This window comes from Cuculus canorus, chromosome 1 (genome assembly GCF_017976375.1).
Source record: "Cuculus canorus isolate bCucCan1 chromosome 1, bCucCan1.pri, whole genome shotgun sequence".
Classification (NCBI taxonomy): Eukaryota; Metazoa; Chordata; class Aves; order Cuculiformes; family Cuculidae; genus Cuculus; species Cuculus canorus.
The window spans coordinates 146,929,034-146,955,208 of record NC_071401.1 but is presented as its reverse complement, the minus strand read 5'-3'; the positions used below and the strand labels follow the sequence as shown (position 1 = coordinate 146,955,208).

Sequence of the window (26,175 nt, the reverse complement as noted above, 5' to 3'; positions counted from 1 at the left end):
TTACTTATCACACTGTTCTCAAATTAACAAGCATGCATTATTTAAAAAGCCACCAGAGTCAGAATAAGTAATGATTTGGATACAGTTCAGTTCAGAAGGCATAAAGCAATAAAATGAAGGAGTCAGTTTAGTGTTCCAGCTGATTTAAAATAAATGATTAATGTTCTCTCCAATATGAGTACATTTTAAATGTAAAGTTTACATTTACAGGGACCTTAATTGCAAAGAAAATGTCAATCTTCACCAGAAGGAGGGGGGCACAGAGGAGAAAGAAGAAATTATCACTAAATTAGGAATGCAAAAGTGAGGCAGTTTACTGAAATAAGGACTCAGACAAAGCAGGCTGAACTCAGTGGACTGATAAAGCCTATACTGGATGCAATGAATATGTTCTCTAGGGTGAGGAGATTTGTTTGCCGTATGTAACTACAACAGCAAACACTATAGGCCCTAAATCCTTATTTGGGAGGTTAATGGGTTATTGTTACAGTATTATTACAGAAGACCCAGCAAGTATAAATACCTCTAATTCAGAATGCACTTTAGCTCTATTATATTAATTCTCCTAATCCATTTCAAGCCTAGATCCAATGCCTTGTGTCCATCAAGAGACACAGGGATGTAAAAAAGCACGTGAACACTTTAGAGTACATAGTTCCTGGCAATTTGCAGTGCACTGACAGCATTTTCCTTTACATGTACAGATATTCCTCCTTTCCACCTGCTGCTTTAACAAAATATACCTAACAATGCAACACAAGTATAGAAGAACTCTAATGAGAAAGATAGAGGCACTCTCTGTCATGTGCTCAAGGTTACAGTGTTTAAGTATTGCGTTACCTTTGAACCATGTCTGAAACAGATGACAAAAAGCTGTCCATTCTTTTGGAAAACATCTCTGCTCCTTTCTTAAAAAAGTTGATCTGAAAAATAAATTAAAAAAAGTAGGAAACTGGAAGTTGTCTTGGCTTTGGCAGACAAATAACAGATTGTGGGGGCTGTGGTAACAGTGATCCCATTATGACTGATTCTTTTGGCTGGCACACAAACACATGGTCAAAACAGCTGTGTTGCCTTTCTTTTTATTTCTCCCTTTTGCAACTTTCCAGCCTTTCACACACCCTTTTACACACACATAAGCTACTGGGTGCTGACAGGTATGATTCCAATGAACTTGCTAAATGACTGAAGTAAGGGAGCAGGTAGTCTTCTCCCACACTAGTACTGCGCAGGATTGGGTCTAGTGGTGTTGCATGCAATGCCACCGTTTCAAAAGAAACAGGACACAAATCATCCATTGGATTTACTAGTCTGACTTTGATTACCAACTGCAACCTGGAAATTTTTAAACTCCGATAGCAAAGTCAGTCAGGGAAGTGCAAAGCTTAGCTGTGCTAGCAGAAGCCTCCAGGGCAATCAGTTATATCAACTACAGATTACCACAGATTTTGTTCTACTGAAGGAGCTAAAAAAAGCTGCTAAGGTCAGAGTGCGTATTTTGTGATAGAAGATGAATTCACTTAATTGGAATGGCTCAGCAGGCACGCAACAGCAACAAAGTACTCAGTGTAGATTTGACCCTGGGTTACCTGCTGCGAGGCACACAATCATCCTTAGGACCTATCAGCAACTGTGTGAAACATGGGGCACAGCTAGCACGTGTGTGTAATTAATTAGCTTCTTAATAAAAAATAAAAGTGAACTACTCCAGAAAAAGATGTAAAAGCAAATTCATGGCTATTAAGCAATGTATTAGTCATTTAATCTAATTTTAATTATGATTCCACTCCTTTTCCCTAACCATGGGACATGGGATTCCTCTTACCATTCCTGCAACCATGTTATTGACCACAGAATCCCTTCACAGACGATGGAGAGAAAGCATGCTTTCTTAAAGAATGATTCACCTATTCTATTTCAGAAGCCTACTTCAGGAGGGAAGAGCTCTAAACTCCACTGATGATAAACTGCCACACTAGCTTAGATGTTTGCCTCAGTTTTCAGTCAAATAAACCCTGTATTAGCCACTGCTTCTTCCAAAAAATTCCTTGTGGCCTGCTTATTCATTGGAAATGTGAAATATGAGACATGTTTTGAGTAATTAATAAACATATACTTGGGCTGGAAGGCAGTTCACAGTATTCAAGCATCAATATCAGCTGGTTTCTGGCTACTCAGTCATTCCCATGACCACTTAAGACTCTCCTATATAAAGCACTGAGAAACAGCAGTTTTGCCAGACAAAAAATCAGGAAGGAAAGTTTTGTTTGGCTTCCAGTAAAGTAAACCAATGCATTTCTTTCACTTAGTGTAATTACAGCAGAGAAGCAGCGTGAACTCTGTGGTGGGGAATATGACCGAATTCTCATTTATTACCTATTTTGTACAGGGCACATGATCTGCAGAAGACAGGACAATGGAGATGATGATCTGCACTGTGATCTCAAACACAGCACTGTATGCATTGTTTCTGTTTTCAAAGCCCAATTCTCATTTTCTCAATGCCTTCTTTCATCAATGTCAAAGCACAACAGACCCTGAAAACGGGTGGTAATGAGAATCAAGTGCTGTGAAAATACTGGTTTGCTGATCCTCCTGACATCCTGAAGAGTCAGATTATCAGTATTACTACCACATTTTATAGACTTGAGAAATGCTCTATCAAATTGCAGGCAGAATAAAGATTAGAAAGAGGATTCACCAGCCTTATGCTCAGTCTAATCTTCTGTTCTGTTCTTCCAGTTCTCCAGCACATGCTTTGCTCCCTATCGTGTACACTCCTCATCAGTATGCTGAACATTATGTGCCAGGAAGGGAACTGCTACACAGGAGAGTTTGTGCAGACAGAGTAAACAGGGCGAGTAAACGCTGCTGCACTGGTAGCTTAGCTGTGAAAAAGTTAATCCCAGGCTGATTTTGCGTGTAACTGTATTGAATTTATTTTTTCATTGGTGTCTTTCCCGAATAACTAAACATTCGTCTATCTGCCACAAACGATATCAGTTGTTAGAACCTGAGCACGCTGAATACAAGTTGCCCTCCACATCATAATTTGTCAGTTCTCAAAAAAAAAAAAAAAAAAGATCCAGAGCTAGAAAGTCTTACTTTTCCCAGGTGCACATCTAAGTGATACAGACACTTTCATGTCCCTACCTGTCCTCGTGTATATCCTAGCATAGGTTCCACCATTGCCACTCTCTTCCTGTACTGCAGAGCATTCAGGGCACAGTAATATTGCAAAGACGAAAGGTGCTGCTTTCTTCTTGCATTTGCCACTTCTTTTGCCACTTCTGCCTTAAGCTGAACCAAAAAAAAAAAAAGGTTGGCAAAATGTTACTGTGCATATTTACTGATTATTTTCAAGTTATTTTTAAAACAACTCTTGTTACAGAACTTCTCCACGTTAGTATGAGAAACTAAGAAAGCAAATCCAAAACCCAAAGCAAGCACTTCAAGCTCTCCTCTGGCAAAGACATAAGCATCTGGGACAGCCCATGTGACTATAAACTACCACAACTAAAATTCTGGATCTGATTTCAGTGCAAGAAATTTATTTGCAGCTGAGATCATGACACAAGCCCGCAAATGCAGAATTCAGAGGTGAAAAATTCATATTAGGTTATATCACATTCTGTTCTGTAATGCATTTCCTTTAAAGGACTGTCCTGTAGAACTGATGCACTCTTAGGATGAGGCCAATCACACACATTTTGGCATACAGGGATACATTTTGGAATAGTGGTCCAGCGGGTAAAGAAGGAACGTCAAACAATGCTACCAACAGAGTTACGTGTACTGCAAGTGGGATAACAATCCATACAGAGAAATATAGCAGGAAGATAGAGGCAAAAAATGGAATGCTTTATGAACAGCAGACACAAGGCTTCACGACAGCTCACAATGAATTGTACCCAGTGATACAGCATCATCACATCAGCTGTACAACAGTAGGCCTATACAAATCTATTTATAGCCATTTGGATCGCCTCTGTCCAAAGAGATCCCCTGGATCTGAAGGGTTCTATTTCAGCACAATACTTGATCACTTGCCTAACTTGGAGAAAACAGATATAACTCTGCTGAAGTGATGTTTAAAAGCTTTGTGCCTGCTTGGAAACGAAATCACAAGTACTCTTGAGCTACTGTGAGTTTAACTGATGTACTCTCCAAAGTTTGTAAGTGAACAACAATGCAGACATAACAGCTGATGAAAACTTTTCCTTCTCCCTTTCACGTTCGTTACCTTTTCATTTTCTTTCCTTTTCGGTAACCTGCTATACTTTGCCATGGACACGTCATGTTCTGCAGACAAGGAATATTATTTTTTTTAGAAATATGATTAAAACTGTCTTCTGTGACTAAACAGGTGCACACCATTAGAAACAAAAAAACCAGGGAAACGTACCATTGCTAGCAAGGCCAAAAAGATCCTTCAACGTGCTTACTTCTGGAAAAGAGAAATCAAATATTCAAAGTAAAAACAGCTGTAAACTCTTTTTTCAACTGAGCATGTTTAATGCTCAAGTCACTCCAGTCCTTTCAAAGCAGAGATGCATAAAGTTGTGCCTGTCTTGAAAATGATAAAGCAGATCAGCTGCCAGAGAAATGAATAGGCAGACAGCAAATTAAGAGTCAAGTGAGTTTACATGATTGAACAAGTTATCACTATGAAAAAGAATCCTCATCTGCCAGCGTAATTCACCCAAAGAAGCACCATTTCAGTGTGCTTATTATGACAAAAGGCCTATCACTATCATACAAGATCAGCAGCTCTGAACAACTTCCTGACAACACTTGTGTGATACCAAGAAATCTAACTCTTAGAGACACATGAACGACAAACCTTTCCTGTACATGAATCTTCATCAACATGGAACACTTTGCTAAGTTTCTCTGTGAAAAGAAACGGGTATCCAACACTGACTGACGGCTACAACGCTTACATTACAAACACTGCCCATAGGTTTCTGATGCAGGCAGAAGGAACAAAAAGTAAGCAAGCAACTCAACTTTGACAAGTATTGGACACAAGCTACTCTCAGTGTCCACACCAACGCATGCTGCAACTAGCAAAACCCTCCTCAAAAAGCTACAGAGAAAGCACATTCACAAGAACAAACATTATGCAACTGTGAAAAGAATAAGGGGAAATTGCACAATGTCATCGTGGTATCTGATTATTTGTAACATCCTACACCTTAATCAGCTTTATGCCATGTTTTTCCTCCCCAGAACACTTCCTTGCAACTAATGCAGAAAGACAGAAATTCTATCCAGATGTGACTAACTTATACGTAGAGGTTTCTACAGAATTCAATACATACGCATAACAAGACCAAAAGGCAAAAGAACGCATTTTATCTGCCTTGTTTAAACCCGTGATGAAATTTCAACATGGCCAGGTGTCTACTCAAAATGCTGTTCTACAGATTGTGTCAAAGAAAAATGGTGGTTGTGACAGGTGAATGGATACAACAAAGAAGATTTTTACATCCAAGGAAGCTGAAGAAACTTTCGTTTTTTGTCATGAAGCAGCTGAGGCTTTGGTTGCAGGCTTCACTTGAATTTTCTTTTTATGTCTTCTTTCATGAACTGGGGAGGCAGAATCCATAAAAATGGGAGTAGAATCACTGGATCAGTGAAGCCACATTAAAGAGGTGAGAAACTGTTTATAGAACCAAGATCTTACCATCCAAATACTGTTTTATATTTAACATATTACAAACAAGACATTCATTTACGTCTTCACAATTTCAAACGAGATGTTATCATATAAGGAAACCTAACGAGTCACTATTTTGCTGTAGTTGTTTTGTCTCCCATCAAAATGACGTCTTTAAGACATACATAAACATGAACAGGACTGATCTTACTGAGTTAAGAAGCAGGCTTTTAAAAGAAAAAAGAAAACAGTGCAATAAAAACTCATGCTCCTGTTGCATGAGTAGCTTAGAGTGTCCCTGACCTTGAATATGAACTTCCTTCTTTTGAAATCCCACCAAATGGTTGCGTTATTGCTCTGCTGTTTAAGTAATGCATTTCCAAGTTTGTGCAATCAGGTTACCTGTAACTACCTTGGATGACAAGGATTTAAAGAGAACTGATTCGTTAAAAGTAAGGGAACATACTATAATCTGAGGTTCAAAAGGCATTTGTGCTTGTGTTTTTCAAACAATCTCAAACTTTTGAAATGGGATAAATACTGTTTGCAAGCCAGATTCACTGCTAATTTTTTTTTCCTTAGGCCATTATAGCATTAATAACTTGAGTAAAATGACACTGTAAAAGCAGAGTGACCCAACAAAGAACACAGCTGTGTATTTTCAAACTTGCACCATATGGTGCATAAAATGTTATGTGGTGAACTTGTACTATTTAAGTCTAAGTAAAAGCATGCACCTGTTCATGAAATTCTGTAGCAGGAAAAAAAAAAGAACATAAAAAAAACTCTTCTGTGAATCATCAATGAGCAATTATATGACATTATGTCTCAGTTTTTCAAGAAATAAGCAAGAAGGAATACACAAGGAAAACTAAAACTTAAAGTAAAATTTACCTGTGAGATCTTTTTCCCGAAATTGTATTATTGGTAGAATCATTGTATCTGCAAGCTGTTTTGCTAGTTCGGAATGAAGGATATTGAGCTGAAACAGAGAACAGAGGAATGCCCTAAACCACAGTGGAAGTAAAGAATGAAAACAGCAGCACTCTATGGCTGTTGAAGAAGCACACCTGCGATTTGTGCCTAGTATACAAAAAATAAGGATATTATGTACTTCAATGAACTTCAGTGCTTAAAATACATTTACCAAGACAGGCAAGTCAGATGGGGATTTTCCTCTAAATCCTTAATTTCTGCCTGGTGCTTATCAAGGATCCAAGAACTTTTTGGTTCCCACAAACAGTATTTGGCAGTTCACTTGAGTATTAATGCTAACGCTTAACCCAAAGGGATTTAACCTGTAATGAGCCCTTGTTAACCAGTTTTTCTTAGTCTCTACACCACAGGATCACAGTCCTACTGCCATGACTAGAATCAATTTCCATCCATGAGGGTTACCCAGGACAGAATCACAACAGGGGGCAAACACAAGGAAAGGTCCCATTCAAGCATTTCACCTTTAGAGACATTTCCCATTCCTGTTTTTCTAAGTTTTTCTCTAAAATTCAGCACATCGAGACATATTTTAAAGCAGCTGTGTGACACTGTTTAGGATTAAGTCAAGGCTCTCATGTCAACAGTGACATGCTAAGAATATAAGATGGGTTCAGGGAGGACAACTTATCAGTCACACTGCCCGATACTGCAAACTAGGAGCGGGCCACACACTGACACAACATCCTGCCCACTTGCTCACAGAATCTTGGAGGTCTCTAGGTGGAGTGATGCAGGTGAGGAAGAAGCTAGTATTTCCCTCTAGACAATACAAAACTAAACTAGGACGGTCAAATGTCTGCAGAACAGACAACTGGGAAACAGGCAAGGGGGGAGCTAACACATAGAATAGGAGGCTGAGAAACAGAGTAAGTTCTTTTGAGTGGAAAATGTGACCAAAAGAACTGAGAGGCTCCCAGCTTTCTGCTCCCGAATGGGATGGTTCTCTTGCACCTGGGAAGGAGAAAGTTCTTGTTTTGATTTATTCATAGTTTATATAGACAAGTACTAGACTTGTGAAAATCAAAGAATGGTTTGGTTTGGAAGGGACCTTAAAGACCATCCAGTTCTAACTCCTCCCTGCCACGGGTGGGGACATCTTCCCCTAGACCAGATTGCTCAAAGCCCCATCCAACTTGGCCCTGAACACCTCCAGGGATGGGTCACCCATGACTTCCCTGGGCAACCTGTTCCAGTGCCTCACCATCCTCACAGTAAAAAATGTCTTCCCAATATCGAATTTCAATCTACCCTCTTTCAGTGTAAAACCATTGTCCCTTGCCTTGTCATGGCACCCCCTGACCAAGAGCTCTTCCCATCCTTCCTGTAGGTAAATAAATGCTCCTTTCAAGCACCCCTTGAGAGCAGATGTGCTGCAGAAGAAGCCTAGGGAAAAGTTAATCTCTGAGATTCCTTTCACTATACTGTTAATTATCCATGGGCTCTAAAAACTTCAACTTATTTTTTGCCCCACAACTCTCCTATCTTCTTTCCCAACAGGCAGACTTCAATACAGCCTTCTGCCTTCTTAATCTAAGTTGAAAGTAGACAAACAAGAACAGCAACACTCTTCTGATGGCACAACAGAAAGAATGATAAGACAAATCATACTTAAGCAATAAGGACCTAGATATTATATTTATATTTAAATGTTATACAGGCAGGTCTAACAAAAGCATTTAGAAAGATGCTCACAGTGCTCAGCAATAACCTACAAAGAGCAGAAGTGTTCAGCGCGTGCAGCAGCAGTACCTAACCTGCCTTCAGCAGGCATTTCTGCAGCCTCCTCCAGACACCTCTGGATTCTGTGTGATCTCACAGCAACTAAACTACAACTTTATTAATTCACAGCTGCCCTGCGTCCATTCCTGGCAAGTTTGGGCTCAAACTGTAGTGTTTAAAGCTTAAAGATGTAAATGTAATTTTTAAATGGAATTAAATTAAAAATGGCCCCAGCCTAGATGAAACATTTCAGTCTAACTCCCCTATTCAGGAAGTTCATTTTGGCTGTGAGCACAGCATGTGGGATGAAGCCATAGAAACACCCCTAACCACTACAAAAGGGTGACAGTATACTTCTTTCTCCTGCCCCCGATTAAACGATTTTATAAGACCTAGGCACGATCTACGCTTCAGTGGAAAAGCTCAGAATCAAAAAGGACAAAGACAAAAAGAAAAAACAGCAATGTTCTATACCGTAAAAATATAATACTGGCAGTTCAAATTACCTCATCCACAACTTTTGAAAAGTAGTGAAGGGTGGATATCACTTCTTCATCTCCTTTACCTAAGGCAAAATGCTGGAAATAGAAACAGACATTTGGTCTATAAATCAGTATAGGTGAGTAAAATACAACATTTGCTTTACTACAAAGGTAATGAATACTCCTACAAAATGCAATAAATGATAAAACTAAAGGGAAAACCATTAATGTATAACACACAGTCTTTTACCCTGCTCCTCTTGTTTTAACTACATGTTGTCTAAAGTCCATTCATTTAATGTTAGTTATATTCATTTCAAAGTCATAGTCATACAATAGGAACAAATTGCTTTTCTTCTTCATAAATTTATGAACATACCTTTTGCACTTTTTTAAAATCCTCAGAAGTGACATAACTCCCTTGAACATTTTAGGGAATTTTCACTAGTATTCACACGAAACCAAGTAAAGCCAATGCTATAAGCACTTTTGGAAACTACACTGTTTACACAGACTTTGCAAGTGTTGAGGCTGAAAAGAAATCAAAGGCATATGCTGAACATACCTGCTTTTCATAGGCAAGGAGCTGCTTTGAAAGCTGCTGTGTGGCAAGGCACATTTCATTCTACAAACAAAAGCAACATGTTAATAAAAATAATGGAAGGTCTTTAGCTCTGCTGTCACTACTACTTTGTTAGCAGCTTCTTGACTGAACCTGCAACTACTTACACATTCATGTATACGTAACCAACCAGTCCCAAAACACTTGCATAGAGAAGCAGTAATAACAGGTTTACTTCAGACCTAATCAACACACAGTTTGTTTAACTAATTTGAATAGAGGTACTATTTGGGGCTTAGGTTTAGGTTCCCTGTTCCTCCACAAAAAATAAAAAAACCAGAACCACCTCTAACATGCAAGCTGTCATACCAGCCTAAGAATGTTTCATATTGCTTTATCATCTTTTCTCAGCAATTCAGAGAACCAGTAGATGTACTTTTACACAAAGCATTCATGCTCGAGGAATGTCTTTATGCAACTACAGCGCTTTAAATTGATACTATGGCACATCAATTCTGTATTCTCGTGGCTAAACTAGCCCATGAATTACATCCTTAAGATGTGCTTACACAAAGCAAGACTTGTAGGGAAATCATATAACTTTGCTTGACAGCTGGAAAAAAAAAGCAGACAAGCATTTGGATATGTCGATCTTTACTCTATGGCTTCGTAACAATGGCGTGTTGATTCCTTTGCTCCTGATTTGTTGACAGTGACTTAAAACTGGAATAAAAAAAAAAAAGAGGAGAGGAGAACTGAGATCTATCTTAACCCCCGTCAGATCCTTTTTTTCCTCAGTAATACAGAAAACTATTATTGTTTCAGTTAATTTCATTTTAAACCTTAACACAATCTATTCCTCTCTCCAAATACATAAGGCCATAGAGAGTCTGTAAAACTCAGAGCGATCTCTGAACTGCTTTAATAGCACCCTTTATGCTGGGGCTAGTCCAGAAAACCACTGAAACTGGGACAGAGTTTGTGTGAGCTCTTGTTCTCCCTTGTCACCCTGACACACAGAGCACGGCACAGTTAACTAACTGGGCCACAGATTCTGAAATGCCCTTTACTTTGGCCTGATGCCACCTCTGACATGCTGCACTACAGCCCGGTGCTTCCGTACCCCCTTGGCACACCAGGAAGGAGGGTTAATATTGACAGCAAGTTTCAAACACTTAGCCAGTCTTAAGAATGCTCAAGTGATCAGAAAGAACAAAGAGAAGTAGCCAGAGCATAGGTAACAGAAGCTGCACGTGAAGAAATGGCAGAAAGATGGGTGAACTCATTCCAACCAACTTAAAACACTATGGTGATGATACTCGCAGGTGAATGGAGTTGGAAGAGCAGAGGCCTTCCAAGTACAAACAAGGGCTCAGAACTCAAGTTAATCTGGGTTCAAACTCAGATCATGTGACTCCCATAACTATTCCCACCTCACAGTGATGGATGGTTCCCATTTCTTGTCTCAGACCAATTAGTAATGAGCATTACACTTCCATACAATAATAACGCCAATGATCCATGTAAGATTTGCATGCTGGTTATGCAGACTGTGTAGTTTTTAATATGAAAAAGGTTCACACAAACACTTGGCATTTAAGTATTTTCCAAGCCAGTGGATGGAAAAAGATGTTGAGCTTTTTAAAAAATTAACATACCTTGTTAAGGGCTCAGGCAAGGAGAGGAATGAGCCTTCACTACCTGCTCCCAGGCTGTAAGAACACCTGAGAGGCTTTGCCACCTTCAAAGTAGGAGCTAACAAACAAGGACTTGATGACAGGAAGGATGAGACACCTTGTATGTGGACTGATGACATTAAAAGGGTTGCTTTGTTTCATTGTATGCACGTGGGTGGAGTCCAAAGATTAATTTCAGATTGCAAAAAGAATCAAAGGCTCTCAGACCTAGGATCTTTCTCATAAACACAAGCTCAAAGATAGAGCTGAGCAAGAACTGCAAGAAGACAAAGTTCTCACACAGCAACTGTGATGCCATCTGTCAGTTGTATAGTTGGGTCTGGGTGAGAGAAATCAATGAACTAAGCATTAGAAACATGCCTCTTTCCCCCTTTTTATTTAATTTCACTTATTCCTGCTGGTCGTTCTGAACTTGGAAAATAAATATTTCTGGCTTAAACTTGCTAACACTAAAAGAAGCTTCAGAATAATGGGCTGACACCAAAGGTATCCTATTCCTTTGTGACAACTATCCTCCTGGTTTCCGAAGACTAAAAGATCCTCATTTGCTTCATCCAGCATCTAAACTCATTACTCATCTGCGTGGGACAGTTTGAGGATGGGCAACGCAAAGATGTGTGTGGAAGAAGCACCTTCCAGTGACTGCCACTCCCTAGGGGCAGTCTCCAATATGTGACAGGTTAACAGAGGAATATATAAACCCTGAGGGTCTCAAAGGGGTGTAAGTTAACAATATAAGTACATATCAAGTACTTGATCAGGTCACAACAGTCACATAACTACCCCAAGCAGACATTCATGGTATGCTGCTCCAAGTACAGAACAAATTGATGGAAGGGCCTGACATAAAATTAACCTTGGGATTTTGGGACGACAGTACCACACATCACTGATATCCCACCGACCCCAGCAGGTCAAACTTTTCCATTTATAGGCTCGGTTCTTTGTATCAGGACACCACAAACTTGTCACTCAATCCCTACTCATGGGGAAGAGTTAATTGTGGGTCCTTCATCCTCCTTCCCAACCTCTGCCAGACTTTGTTCCCATTAGAAGTACAAAATCATTCATTATATTATGAGAAAAAAAAAAAAACAAACCGAACAACCAACAACAACCAAACACAGCCGCCCCCCCTAAATAATTGTAAACAAATCAAATAAAGCTAGCAAACTGAAACAGTGCCACATTGCATAAGGAACAGGAAGGAGGCAAAGCGCTCTGCTGACCTAGTGGTAACGCTGCACTGCTAAGCACATTAATCTGGGAAAGTGTGGTTTAATCCTCCTCCCATTTCTTCCTAATTGGCTTACTCCCCATTCCTCCCCCAGCACTAATCACTCTCAAGACTTAAAAGTTATTTGCATTGCTTCAGTTGACAGATCCACTAAACCCAAGTGAATTATTTTAACAGGTTTTAATCTATTTCCAAGACATTTTCCCATGGAATACAGCAATATTCACTTCTTGTATTCTGAAGTGACTGAAATGCAGTATACCTCAGCAAAAGAAAAGCTACCGTACACTCCTGACTGCATGCTCACGTCTCTTCCACATAATTTTGACATTTCAGAATTCATCAAGCATTTTTGGAGTGGGAGAGCCATTGATGAGATTATGTATCAGGAAGAAACGAAATAAAATTCTGAACAGAAATCCAAGTATTCTAAATGAAGGCAAAATTAACCAGTACTGGGCCTTGCAAATACATTCATTTTTATTAGATGATTTTACTTAGCAGGGAAGACATCACTGCATCATTAATTTAAAAAAGTATACTGGAAGGGAAGAAGAAAGGACTGTACACATATAAGTATCAAGCAATCAGTTATGATTACAGGCGTGCTGACTTATTTTTTTAACCTTGGCTGGCATGCTAGGGTATGCTAGCCCTAGGAAAAAACTTTAATGAAGTTTGCCAACACCAATTCACATAGATAAGGTAATGTAAGTGGTATTTTGAATCAAGCGTTAATCTACTAGAAATGAAAAAAAACAAGAGATAAGAAAACATTTTTTAACTCTCAAGCTATTTCAGTACCTGCCTCTGAACGAGTCAGCAAGAAAATGTCCAACTGTTATTTTCTAATCTAATGCCAGAGCAAAGGCATGTGATTTTTCTGGGCTGATTCCACCTTCCACCTTTGTTCACCAAGCTGTTCATATCCTCAGAATAGGAGGATATGAACATAGCCAGCTTGCAATAAAATCTCCATGCCATTAACCGTTTACCAGTGATGCAGTCCATCCCTTTTTAGGGTCTCTCTTTGTATTTTTCCAAAATAAACTCTGAGGGAGAATACATTGTAGTCAGAAGGTATTTCTATAGACGGTCATCTAACAGACTGCAGGTTTACGGGCATGTAAAGGATTAAGCTGAGCTATAAATTAACTTCTAAAGACAGACAGCTATTCCAGCACATCCAATACCAATCACAATATGATGAAGCTTTCTGCAAAGCTGCTTTCCTACTCCAGCTAAAGATGGCATTTTTAAACCTCTGCAAGTAACCAGCACACAGAACTGCCAAAGGCTTCTTCATATAAACAAGCAAGATACTGGTAGAAGTATTTATTCACGCACCCTATGTGAGCAGAATGACATGTAATAAAATTTGGCTTACATCCTAGAATGCTTAATGCCTCACCAGGGTGCTCAGGCTGCCCAGCATTTTACAAGATCAGGCTAACATATGGCTCGCACAGCTGCTGATTCACAGCGTGGCATTCAGTCTTCACTAATGTGAATGGTTCAGCAAAGGATCATCTAATAGCTTCAAGATACAAAGACACTTGTCAAAACTCTGCTGTAAAACAGCAAAAGCAGCTACAGTAGGACAGCTAGATCAACAGCGTAAGAATCTCTTCAGTTTCTTGCAAAACAATTACTATCAGCAGGGCATCCATACGTCTATACTATACACACTCCAATCTCCAGATCCTGTCTAGCACAATTTTAACTCGCTTCCTGGCATGGTGACAACTCCAGCTTTATAGGCAGTATTGAAAACAGCTCCCATGGCTTTGTACATATTTGTTCCCATGCGATAATGCTCTGCTTACCTCTGTTAGCAACATGCCTCAGGAAGCACATAAGTGAGTGATGCAAACTTAAAACAAACATGGAAGCATGATACATACATTATTTCACAGAAGTCAGTGCTGACAACTGTAATTTACTGCAAGTGTTCATGCTATCTAATACTCTACTGAAGCTTCTCTATGTGGAACTGAAGGTTTATGAAATGCTAATTTAAACTTGTTTCAAAACATTTTGGAAAAAAAAAAAATCTTATTTGAAAAGACAACACAATTGTTTCCTCAAGCATAAAAAGAAAGCAATTAAAAGAAAAATTGCATCAGTGCTTACTTATTAGTTTGTCAAGAACTCATTAAGGAATTCTGATCACTTGGGATTAGCTATGCAGCTTAATAAATATTAATACCCATGCATGTCCTAGAGAGCTTGACACCTACCTACTGAGTTACAGCCTAGCAAAGTCAATACATAGGAAGATGAAACAAGCAGCATTGTTGAAAAATGCAGGTGTCATGAATTCAGGGAGAAATATAACACCGGTATAAAGCACTACAATAGCCCAGAACAGATAAAAGCTGTCCCGATATCCATGTAATGTGGTACAAATAACCCATGACTATTTCGTAATTGTTAAGAGCTTCCTTAAGAGCTGGGACCTAAAAAGGCAGTGAGCCCCAGCGGCTGTTGCTGCTTTGCTCCTATGACTCTGGAATCACAAGGCAACTCTTCAGAGATACAGATGCTGAACAGAACTATACTTGACAATTCCCATGCTGTTATCTCTCTGGATGTATAGATAAAAGCAACATGGGTTTCTTTTTCTCTTGTGCCATCACAGCTCTTAGTATCTAGATGGATTTGTCAGGAATAATGAGATGAAACCTCTTTCCAATGACAATATACTACACCTTACTTTCCTCTAACTTGCTTTAACTGTTTATCCCTTCTAATGGTCAGTAGAGATATAACAGTCTCTTGATTTTCTAAATGGTATTTTGTTTCAAGTGAAGATCTCAGTTAAGCCATTTCTATAGTATGACGAAGAACTGGGGATGATAGTAAAGCTCTGAAAACAATTTACTATGGCAGTGGGAAGTGAAGAATGTAAGCTGGCACATTTTGCTCATACACCACTGCAAGAGCCTCAGCACGCAACTCAAGTAAAATAAGTTTTATAGCAGGCCCTGCTTGCTGCATTACATATTGCTCAGGTAATAAAATGGCCAGAATGATGAACACAACAATTGCAGGAATCAGGCAGAAGTAATGCCAAACGCAGCATCGGGGCTTGCTTGCAAGGAGGAAGAATTACAAGAACAAACTCTGTGAGGACAATTTGCTCTACAAGACCACTAACCTGATAATTACTTTAGGGTACCACAGCACAGATGGGAGAACTAGAGAAAGAAGTAAAACACGTACCCACACAGATGTGGCTTATTTTCTGTAGAAACATAAAACTGTTTCGCTGCATTTACACACAGGGGCTTGCCAGATCAACTGAACCTCACTACTCAAGCATGGCTCAAACATCTGCTTCCCGTGATTTCTCCTTAATCAAGGCATCATACACTGCATCTGCCTTTTAGCATCACAGTCTCTTTTTCACTAAAAAATTCCATGTGCAAAATAGTCGCCACCCCATATCAGCTGGTTTGGGTTCCCAGGAAGGTGAGAGCCCAGCCCTGATCCTGCAGAGATACCAGGGGTTTGTCACACATTGAAGGCCTTCCACCCAAAGGCAATCTGCTAGGAATACATCACCCAGCTGCAGCCCAGTGTTATGGGCCCTTCCACACCCAAGTAGTTCCATGTGCCTAGGCAGTATATCCACTGCAACACCCTGCAATGCCTCCACCCTCCTACAGGATGCTGCAGAATCCTCCTTCCACTCTTGGGACAAAAGCAGTTTCAAGTAATTTCTAAGGTCAGTCTATATCATTTACAGGTGCATTCACTGGAGTGGGCTTCATCCCAACAACTGCCTTACTGTCATTAGAAAAGTTAAAAGCATGCAAAATTAAGACCAGCTTGAACACATGTAAGTCTGAAAAGGTAAGTACCCAGCATCCAGCAGAAATTGGTAGTGGAAAGAAAAAAAAAAAAGCGTTCAAAAAGATTCCTAATTTTCTAAGTGTTTAAAAATCCCAGGCAAATATTTCCATCTTTCATAGAAATTCTTTTCAAATGCACCAATACAAGTGTTTTAGAGCAGCTTGAGCTGTCAATATACAAACTTAGTGCTGCTCCATACACAAAGCAGTGTGTGTGGACAAATACATGCATATATCCACACAGATAATTAACAGCTTTCAGCTGGTACTAGCTGCTATTCCCCAGAGACTTTGCACTGCATCCATTCAGAAGCAGCAACTATTGTTACGTGATCACAAACAACAGAGGCTTGAATTACATGAAAATCTGAGTTTTCAACACCCAACTTCTAGTAAACTTTTCCAGAAAAAATCTTCCAAATAAGGTCGAGACCTATCTGGGAAATTTTAAAGTTCAGGATGTAGTGAGGAAAAAAAACAATTTAAGTTTTAAAAATTGTCTTAACTCTTGAGGGTGCATAAACCCTGATTTTTCAATACTGTGGACTGGTACAACCCAGTGCTGTTTTGTCTGTCTGCCATGACGTGATTCCAGCCCTTTTTATGGCTGTGCAAAAAGAATTTGTGTCATTGCTTCAAAGTAGGTCAGTAACTGTAATTCCTATTTTACAGGTAAGTAAATCAGAGCAGGGGATGACAATGACACTGCAAAGACAAAATTTAAGTCGGAAAAACAAAAAGGCAAATTCAGAACCTGGCTTCTCACTACTCTCAATTTTATACTCTACCACATCTTGTTCCCTCTCAAAATGAAAAAGGTTGATAGAATAGTCCAGAAAAGAGACACAAAGATGATCAGAGGGCTGGAGCACCTCCCATATGAGGATGGCCTGAGAGAGTTGGGCTTGTTCAGCGTAAAGAGAAGGCTCCAGGGAGACCCTATAGCAGCCTTTGAGTACTTAAAGATGATCTATAGGTAAACCGGGGAGGGGCTCTTTATCGGGGAATGCAGTGTTAGGCTGAGTATTAACAGTTTTAAGTGAAAGAGGGGAGATTAAGATTAGATATTAGGAAGAAAATGTTTAGTGTGAGGGTGGTGAGGCACTGGAACAGGCTGCCCAGAGAAGTAGTGGGTGCCCCATCCCTGGAAAAGTTCAAGGCCAGGTTGGATGAGGCTTTGAGTAATCTGATCCAGTGGGAGGCATCTCTGCCCATGGCAGAGGGGGTTGGAACTGGTTGGTCTTTAAGGTCCCTTCCAACCCAAAGCATTGTATGATTCTTTGCATACGCTGTTAGGAAGGCCTAAACAATGAGTCTCCTAACAATGCATTATCGGAAGTGGATTTTCCTTCAAGGTGTGATTAGGCAGAAAACAAATATCACACAGATTTTTCTTAACTGTTCATTCATGTTTAGTGGGCAATTGCAATCATAAAGTTTTGCAATAAGGGATATGCCTCTCAGAAAACTGAGGGCAAGTTCAGTCAGAAAGAATGTTTTCTTTTTAAATATTAAGGAGCAGTTCCTTAAAAGTTTGAGTTCTATCTCAAAATGGCATCAAACATATGATGAGGTATTTCAAGGAACACATCCAGTTTTCACAAGTGACTGAATATTTAGATCAAACGAAAGCAGGAAGTATGCAGGAAGAAAGTAGCCAGTAGACTCATTAGTTCTGCGAGTACAGATCAGTAAATGTGCTGAGACAGTGAGAAGAAAGAGGAAATGTCATAACTGTAGGGCAACAGAAATGCAGAAGGCTATAACTGAGATGGAAAGGAAGAGGCAAACAAAAGCAGATAAAGCATTTTTTTTTCATCAGTCACAGGCCAGAGTAACTGCTTCCTAAAATGCCATCCCAAAAAAGGCGTGTAGTCCACAAACTACCCAATACTCAAGCAATGTTTATCCTCTGACTTCCTTCTTTCCCTTATTTCAATCCTACCTGCTCTTTCGCCTCAGATTTCTAATATGCAACATGCCCCACACCCTTGCTACTCTTAAAGCTCAGTAACTCTACCAAAACGCCCATCACCGACTTTCAGTGCTGATCTCATGCCACACCTCCAGCCCCTGGCTATGTGCTATCTTGTTTTCTATGTTTTTGAGCTGTGCTGTGAGGCTCAGATTGCTTTGCATCTATACAAGAAAAAGGACATGAAGGCTTTGAAGCTCTCCAAAGCTGGATCTTCCAGGTGTTGGTAGCTAGAACCCAGGCAGACAACTCTTTCTTCTAGGTCACACTATCAGTCACCCAAAAGAGCAATTCCACCAAACGGACATAAGGTACAGTAGTTTTATAGTGAAAGTGATTCTGGGTAACAGAAGAATCAGGCACTCAGTCTTCAGGTAAATTCAAAATACTCCCATTCTCCTCACCTCTCTGTGTCCTCTGAGTTTAAGAATAGAAAAGCTGTTGTTTCGAATGAAATTGGGTATCTAACCTATATAAATACTTGCAAATGTTCCATGAGATCTAGATATGGTATTTTGAAATACCTAGTTTTATGCACATGGGAATCATTTTCCAAAGCACTGGATATGATTTACCTTACAAATTTTACTTTCAAAGGGGTTTAGTCATCTAGGTCATGTAAGTGCTTTAGAAAGTGTTATTTTTTTTCTGCTCCTGCTCCCATATTTTTCACACTGGCTAATTTAGGTACTTAACTTCAGTGTTACTCGAAGAATACATTCTCTCTGTAACCAATGGACACAGACAGTTCCTTTCAAATCGTGAGTCACAGCATTTAAGTTAGATGCCTAAAGTCAGTGTGCATACCTATCTGTGTATTGTGTCCATGTTTAGGCAAGCAATTTTGTCAAGGCTGGCCTTCCATTGTACCATAAGGTAAGGACATACCACAATTTTTCTTTTATTAATTGTCTGAAAACAGACAAAGCAGATAAGATTTTTTTTTCATGCATATGACTTTTCTGAACATCAAAGCAGGAAGGGGCTGAGACATCAGATGGAAAATACCCACAACTCTGCTTAAACCACAAGAGATGAGATGCAAGTACTTGGCAACTTTCATGTAAATAACAGCACCATAATAGCTACTTATCTTCTACTGTGCGTTGAACAAAAGAAACACAAATGAAAAATTACCTGAGCGCCATAAACTCGTTGCATTGCCTGAAGCAACTGGTTTGTATATTCAGTAAGCGTTCCTGCATCTTCTTCAAATACACTAAGCAAAGACCGAGTCTACAAAGAAAGGAAAAAAAAATGGTTTTAGTCTCAAGTGAAAATATTAAAAAGAATAATAAACATTTGTAAACAGATGATAACCAAAAATACAAATCAATCAGTAATAATAAGTCTTTAACTTTGCACAATTTTGTTTATTCAAAATCTCAAAACATGTAGAAAATAGTCCTTCTGTTATGGATAAGTAAACTGAGGCACAAGGAAGCAAAGTGACAAAATGCTATGGCCAAATCCTGACTCCCAGCCTGTTTAACTAATAGACATTCCTTCCGACACCAACAGGAATGTAAAAAATCCTGAATATCTGCCTGCTGACTACCGGTAATCCAAGCCACGTTAGGGACTCTGGGTCAAACACCACTGCTTGCTCACTTCGCTTCTCTAATGTCAGACTGCATTAAAAGTACCCCTTTCAGTGAGATAATTTACAGAGTATTATTCACTCTCAACTGTCTTGAACAACTCTTAAAGGGCCACTGCCAAAGCTAGCTGATGTAATAGGACCAAACAACTGAGTATTGATCTACGACAACAGGCAGAGAAGTATACAACCACTCAGAGATGCCCCATACTTTCTCCATTCTGCTAGCTCATCTGTGTCACAACATGGTGGGGAGGAGGGAAGAGTATAAGGACTTGTGTCATCGTAAAGACACGAATCTGCTCAGTTTGTTTTGGTGGAATCATCAGGAACAAATAATTATGTTGCTGACACAGCTCCTGAGAAAGGAAACAAAGATACCTCAGAGAAACATTGGCTTCCAGATGCCAGATCAAGACAGTAATGAAAGAGGGAAGGCTATCCCTTTAACAAAGCCATGATCCATCCTTACTTAGTCTTAGGTTTGGTAAATCTAATCTATTTGATGCTAACTCGCAATGTCTTTCCATCTGTACAGCTAGTTTATACATTAATTAGTTTCATCTGCTTACGTGAGGGGAACCCATAAACCCAAGTAATTTAATAATCATGACAGTCTTGTAACAGAGCAAGTGCTTTAATTGTCCTCCTAGTACCAGGCAGGTTCGAATCTGGGAAATTTATTTCAGTGTCTTAAGCAAGTTTTAAATTGCTCCACTATTTAATAGAAGGCACACATATTTCCCAAAGGCATTTATTCCTCTCTCCAAAACTCTCTGTCCAGACTTCATGTTTGTCCTGAAACACTCAACATCAACATCCTTCAAAAACCCTGGCCTAAGATTAACTATCATTTCATCTCTGCTGAGAACTATCTCAGCCAGAAATGAGTGTGGCTCAGCAGTTGAAGACATGACTTGGGAGTCAGTCCTTGGATTCTGTTCCAGACATTGCAGGGGAGTTCTTCCATATCTTGAGCAACTCTCAATCTCTCAACATTTCAGCCTGCTAATGTGCTAAGCTGCTACAAAACTTTCTACCTTAGAGACACTGGCAGTCAATGCGTTTCACAAACTAGTTTGACATCTAGGCATGTAAGGAGATACTTCATACAAAGTGCTGTTTTCAAATAAAGAGAACATAAAAAAAACAGAAGAATGGAGAGAAGGCCAAGTCAATGAAACAGATACCAGGAACACAACTTGTAAAGGACCTCCGTGCAGAACTTCACTGCAAAGACAGTGGCACGATTTTGAGTTTTCCACAAGAAGCTATTATTTTGGTAATTGAAAACATATTGCTTTTCAAAAATATCTGGTTTTAAATGTTTTATCTGCAATGATGCATTAAAACAAGCAAAACTAATGCCAACAAATTATACTCTCTCTACACAATGCTCATCTTCCTTGTTTTGTGTTACAACAACACATGAAATGCACAGGGTGTGAAGATGGTTAAAAATAAATCTAGAGAAGGTGAAAATGATAAAACTTGACACAATGTTTATCAAAACAAATCTGAAGACAAGACCTAAAAATTAAAAAGAAATTGCCTGAAGAAGGCTACAAATTACACACTTCTGTATTCCAGAAAAGGCTTCCAGAAATGGGAATGTCGGCCAGATTCCTAGATATTTCTGAATTTTTGCAGGTTCAGTTTTTTCAGATGGCTATACATGGGTTGAGGTGGAACAGCTCTGGGAAATCATTTCTGAAAGTCTTGGCCTCATTTATTAGTACATTGTTCAAAAATAATAAAAACAATAAATTATTCAATCAGTTTGGAAATTATTCTTGTAAAAGTTTATATTTAAGAACACCATTTTAAGTCACTGCAACAAAACACCAGTATGTGTATGTTTGCTGTTGCTGTTTGGACAAATTCTGGCATACTGGCTAATGCTACTGAAATAAACCAGTAATCCAAATACTAAGCTAACATTTAGGAGGCCTCGTTAATAGCACCATTATCTCAGCTTCTTGGAACACAGGGAAAAAATATCTACTTTCATGTAAATATTTCCCTGAAATTTAGCATGACTGTTTGCGTAAATTTCTCTCTTATTTGGTGGCCAAATACTTCAAAGTCTCTTATGGCCTTTTTCATCCAGTACTTGGAGACAAATCAAGACAAAAGTACTATATTGTTGCAGAGAGAGAAAGCAAGTTTCAGGAAGCTGATGAAGAAATAACTATGACCTAATTCTCTACTGTCTTGCATGTAATTTACATACCTCATAAAGCTTGTATAAAGTGAGGTTATATCCTCATGTTACTGTCTCTTGGTATTGCTGTAAGTGACTGGACACAGCAGAGGAGATTCAGGTCACTTTATGGAGAAGTAAATGATAACATAAGCTGACCTGTTGTAAGCTCTGTGGGACAGAGACTGCCTTGTTGCCCTGAATTTGTAGCACTCAGCTCACAGGGGTGCTCTGTTACACTGTGAATCTAATGTTCTCTCCAAGAAAAAAATAATAAAAATATAAATGACTGGAAAAAAAAACCCATTTCCTTACATAAAAAGTAAGTTTTAGCAACACTAGGCCATTATAAAAAATTACACAATGTCCTCCCTCCCAAAGCTACAGGGCCTGAACAAAAGGTCATAACCAACTCAAGCCAAACAACCTGCAAATACCAAGGTTTTTGCACAGCCTAGTATTTCCAGTATTTGCAAAGGAGATGTTAACAATCCTCATTTCAGGTCAGAAGAAAGATGAAGACCTCCAAATTCAATTCAGTGCATTGTCCAGATGCTTTCAGTCAGTGTTACATTTTTAATCATTGAAGGAAGTGTTGACTGAAGAAGTGAGTTCACTTATCCCCCGTGTCAAGTTCTTCAGCTCCAGAACACACTGGGAAGGTTAATACTAAAGATGTTAATAACTGCTCATAATAAATCTAGCACATTTCAGTAAACTGTGGAACACAGAACAATTCAGGCTGGCAAGGGACTCTGCAGGTCACCTTGTTCAAAGCCTTGCTCAAAGCAGGCTAACTGTAACATTACATCAGGTTATTCAACACTTTTCCCAGCTGAATTTTTAAAAACCTCCAATGGTGGAGATTCCACATACATCATATCAAACAGATGATGAAAATCATTCTTACTAGGATGGGATTTCATGGAATCACAGAAAAATAGGATAAGAAGAGGTGAACAAGATAAGCAGATGAGCCTCAAGACTCATTAAGTCCTAACAGGTGCATGTCCAACCCTTCCTTCAAAATGTCTCACGACAGACTCTGCAGCACCTTTCAGCAAACTGCTCCACAGCTACCTATTCATTCCTCCTCCTGATCCATCAGCAGATGAGTTAGGATTACAACACAGAGCTTCTTGGGAACAGGATCCATGCTGACCCACCCTGCCCTCCCATCTTCACCAATTACTTTTGTTTCCCTGCCTGGATCACGCTTTGTCCTCAAGTCTACATTCCCCACTTCCCTGCGAAATTCCCACTCCTACTTCTCCTTACCCCTTCTTCTCTCTTCCACCCAAACTTCTCTGCTTCCATCTTCCTTCTCCAGCTCCCAAGGCCTCACACCTCTCTCCTTACTGAAAGCATCATGGCATGGTGTGTTCTTTGCTGTGGGGTTTCCACAGTCCTCGGAGGTTCACTTCTGTGGCTGCGTTGAACCACGGCTCCCAGCACTGGGGTACAGGGTGCAACATGGGGGTGAGAAGAGAAACATTCTCTCTTGCCTGCACAGGCTGGGAAGGAAAGGGCAGCAACCACCTATCCTCATTTCTCAGACTCTTTCAGAAGGTCTTTTTCAGTGGGATCCACCTCACCTATCTATTCCCACAGGAAGACTCTATACCTGAACTAGCACCCTGGAACAGGGTGAAGCAGGCACACTGGCGGTGACATTCCTTCAGCCCACTTTTGTCATCCAGGCCAGCTGACTCACAGCGCAGAAATCTCCCTTTCCCTCAGGTACCTCCGAGGAAGCCATGCCCACCTATCCTTCCCCAACAGACCTCAACTCTTCTGGGCCACCCTTACAGCTAGACGGTACAGCGTGAGGAGAAAGAATAAAGGTGGGGTTGCTTTCAGGAAGGCAAAGAGAAGGGATGCTGCATCCCAGCATCCTCACATCCTGCCCTGCCAGCCCTCTTCTCCAGAGGTCTCCAGTAGGGGGGGGGGGACCCATTTCTCCCTGAAGGATGCCCCGTAGGGGGTCAGAGCCTCCCCCTGACTCCAGCCGGGTGCTAATGACCTGCTTCACAGCATCCCTGATTCATAGAATCATAGAATAGTTTGGGCTGGGAGGGACCTTAAAGATCATCTAGTTCCAAATCCCCTGCCATTGGCAGGGACACCTCCCAATAAATCAGGCTGCCCAAGGCCCCATCCAACCCGGCCTTGAATCCCTCCAGGGATGGGGCAGCCACAACTTCCCTGGGCAACCTATTCCAGTGCCTTACCACTCTCAGAGTGAAGAAATTCTTCTAATATCTAGTCTAAATCTGTTCCTCTCCAGTTTATACCCATTCTCCCTCGTCCTATCATCACAAGCCTTTGTGAATAGCCCCTCTCCAGCTTTCCGGTAGCCCCTTCACGTACTGGAAGGTCGCTATAAGGTCTCCTCGGAGCCTTCTCTTCTCCAGGCCGAACAACCCCAATTCTCTCAGCCTGTCCTCGTATGGGAGGTGCTCCAGCCCTCCCATCATCTTCGTAGCCTTCACAGCATCCCTGCTCCCCGAACGCTCCTGCAGGTGAAGTCACCTTGACCCATTTCTCCGCCCTCCCGATCCTTCCCGAGGTGTCAATCCTACCACGGGACGGCTGCGCCCTTTCCCTCCCGGGGTGTCGCCCCCTCCCGCCCCGCAGGGTCACGCCGTGCAGCCGGGCTCTCCCCCCGTGTTCCCCCGCTCCCCGGGCGCTACCTGCGGGCTGTCCTGCAAAGCCTCCTCCAGGAGCAGTTTGTCGACGGCGGGCATGGTGCGTGCTGCGAGGGGACCAGCCTGCCACGCCCCGGCGGCGGCGCTGGGCGAGGTCCCGGCCCCTCCCCGTGGCGGCGGGGCGGCAGCCGCTCGCTCCTCCCAGTTCCCGTCTGCCGGAGGAAGCGAGTCACGGGGAAAGCCCGGGGGGAGGGTTCCTGCCACTTTTGAGGGCTGGAGGAGCTCTGCTGTGGGGCCGGGGTGAGAGGGTTGAGGTTGGTCAGTCTGGAGAAGAGAAGGCTCCGAGGAGACCTTACGGTGACCTTGCAGTACCTGAAGGGGCTACAGGAGAGCTGGGGAGGGACTGTTCGGAAAGGCTTGTGGGGATAGGACGAGGGGGAACGGGTACAGACTGGAGAGGGGCAGATTTAGACTAGACATAAGGCAGAATTTCTTCACCCTGAGAGTGGTGAGGCACTGGCACAGGTTGCCCAGGGAAGCTGTGGCTGCACCATCCCTGGAGGGATTCAAGGTCAGGTTGGATGGGGCCTTGGGCAGCCTGATCCAGTGGGAGGTGTCCCTGCCCATGGCAGGGGATTTGGAACTGGATGATCTTTAAGGTCCCTTCCAACCCAAACTGAATGATTCTATGATTAGCTCCTTGGGCTGGGCTGGTGCTGTGGTCGCCTCACCCGTGGGGTGGAACTGTCAGGTAGAGGGGTCCTGCTCACCTCTGCAGCTGCAGGCAGCAAGGGCTGGAACAGCTTCCTGCAGCCCCACTTTTGGCTCTGTCTCCTGACAATGCATCCCTTCTCTTGGCTCCATTCCCTGGACAGTAGAATGGTGGGAAGGGGGATGCATGAGGGGATGGACTGGCCTTCTGTAGCCCCATTCTTGGCTCAATCCCCTGGACAGTAGAATGGTGGGAAGGAAGATGCATCAGGGACTGGAATGGCATCGTGCATCCCTCCTCTTGGCTCCATCCCCTGGACTGCTGGGTGGTGGGAAGGGGGATACAGCAGGGACTGTAGTGGCCACACACATCCTCACTCTTGGCTCCATCCCCTGGACAGTAGGGGGTGGGAAGGAGGATGCAGCAGGGGCTAGAATGGCCTCCCACAACTGAGCTCTTGGCTTGGTCTATTGGACAGTAGGGTGGCAAGAAGGAGGATGCAGCAGAGGTGGTGGAATTCCACTTCAGTGAAGGAGATCTCCCTGGGTATGCGGATGTGATGGAAATGAGGGGAAGACAGCATCCTCCAGCCTAGGCTTGTGGGGCTTGAGAGCCTCCAGCTGTGGGTGAGCCATGTGCTGTGTCCCTCAGCGTGTCCTGGCTCTCCTCAGGGGTGCAGTGGGGCTACTGGCAGGGCCAGCCAAGCACTGGAGACTGGGGTGGCTCAGGGAAGCACTCCAGGGCTTTGGCCATTTTCTAGGACCCGTCCAGCTGCTGTCTGCAATGGGCCTGCTCACCAACAGCCCTCATTGGTGACATCTGTAT

The 26,175-nt window shown here is 41.5% G+C and overlaps 1 protein-coding gene across 2 annotated transcripts in view; it reads right to left on the bottom strand.

Moving 5' to 3' along the window:
- APPL2 (adaptor protein, phosphotyrosine interacting with PH domain and leucine zipper 2) overlaps positions 1-24,828 on the bottom strand; it is a 37,580-nt gene extending 12,752 nt beyond the window's left edge. Inside the window, exons 1-9 of one of the 2 annotated variants that reach the window (XM_009561987.2) lie at positions 24,684-24,828; positions 19,325-19,423; positions 9,425-9,484; positions 8,884-8,955; positions 6,557-6,644; positions 4,406-4,447; positions 4,244-4,302; positions 3,154-3,300; positions 841-923 (exon numbers count right to left, since the gene is read on the bottom strand). In XM_009561987.2, the coding sequence (XP_009560282.1) occupies positions 841-923; positions 3,154-3,300; positions 4,244-4,302; positions 4,406-4,447; positions 6,557-6,644; positions 8,884-8,955; positions 9,425-9,484; positions 19,325-19,423; positions 24,684-24,737 (704 nt within the window). In that variant the 5' untranslated portion in view covers positions 24,738-24,828. Of the gene's footprint in view, positions 1-840; positions 924-3,153; positions 3,301-4,243; positions 4,303-4,405; positions 4,448-6,556; positions 6,645-8,883; positions 8,956-9,424; positions 9,485-14,595; positions 14,650-19,324; positions 19,424-24,683 lie in introns of those variants that run through there. The other variant, XM_054058715.1, reaches the window with a different exon arrangement.
- Between the last annotated feature and the right edge of the window lie 1,347 nt (positions 24,829-26,175).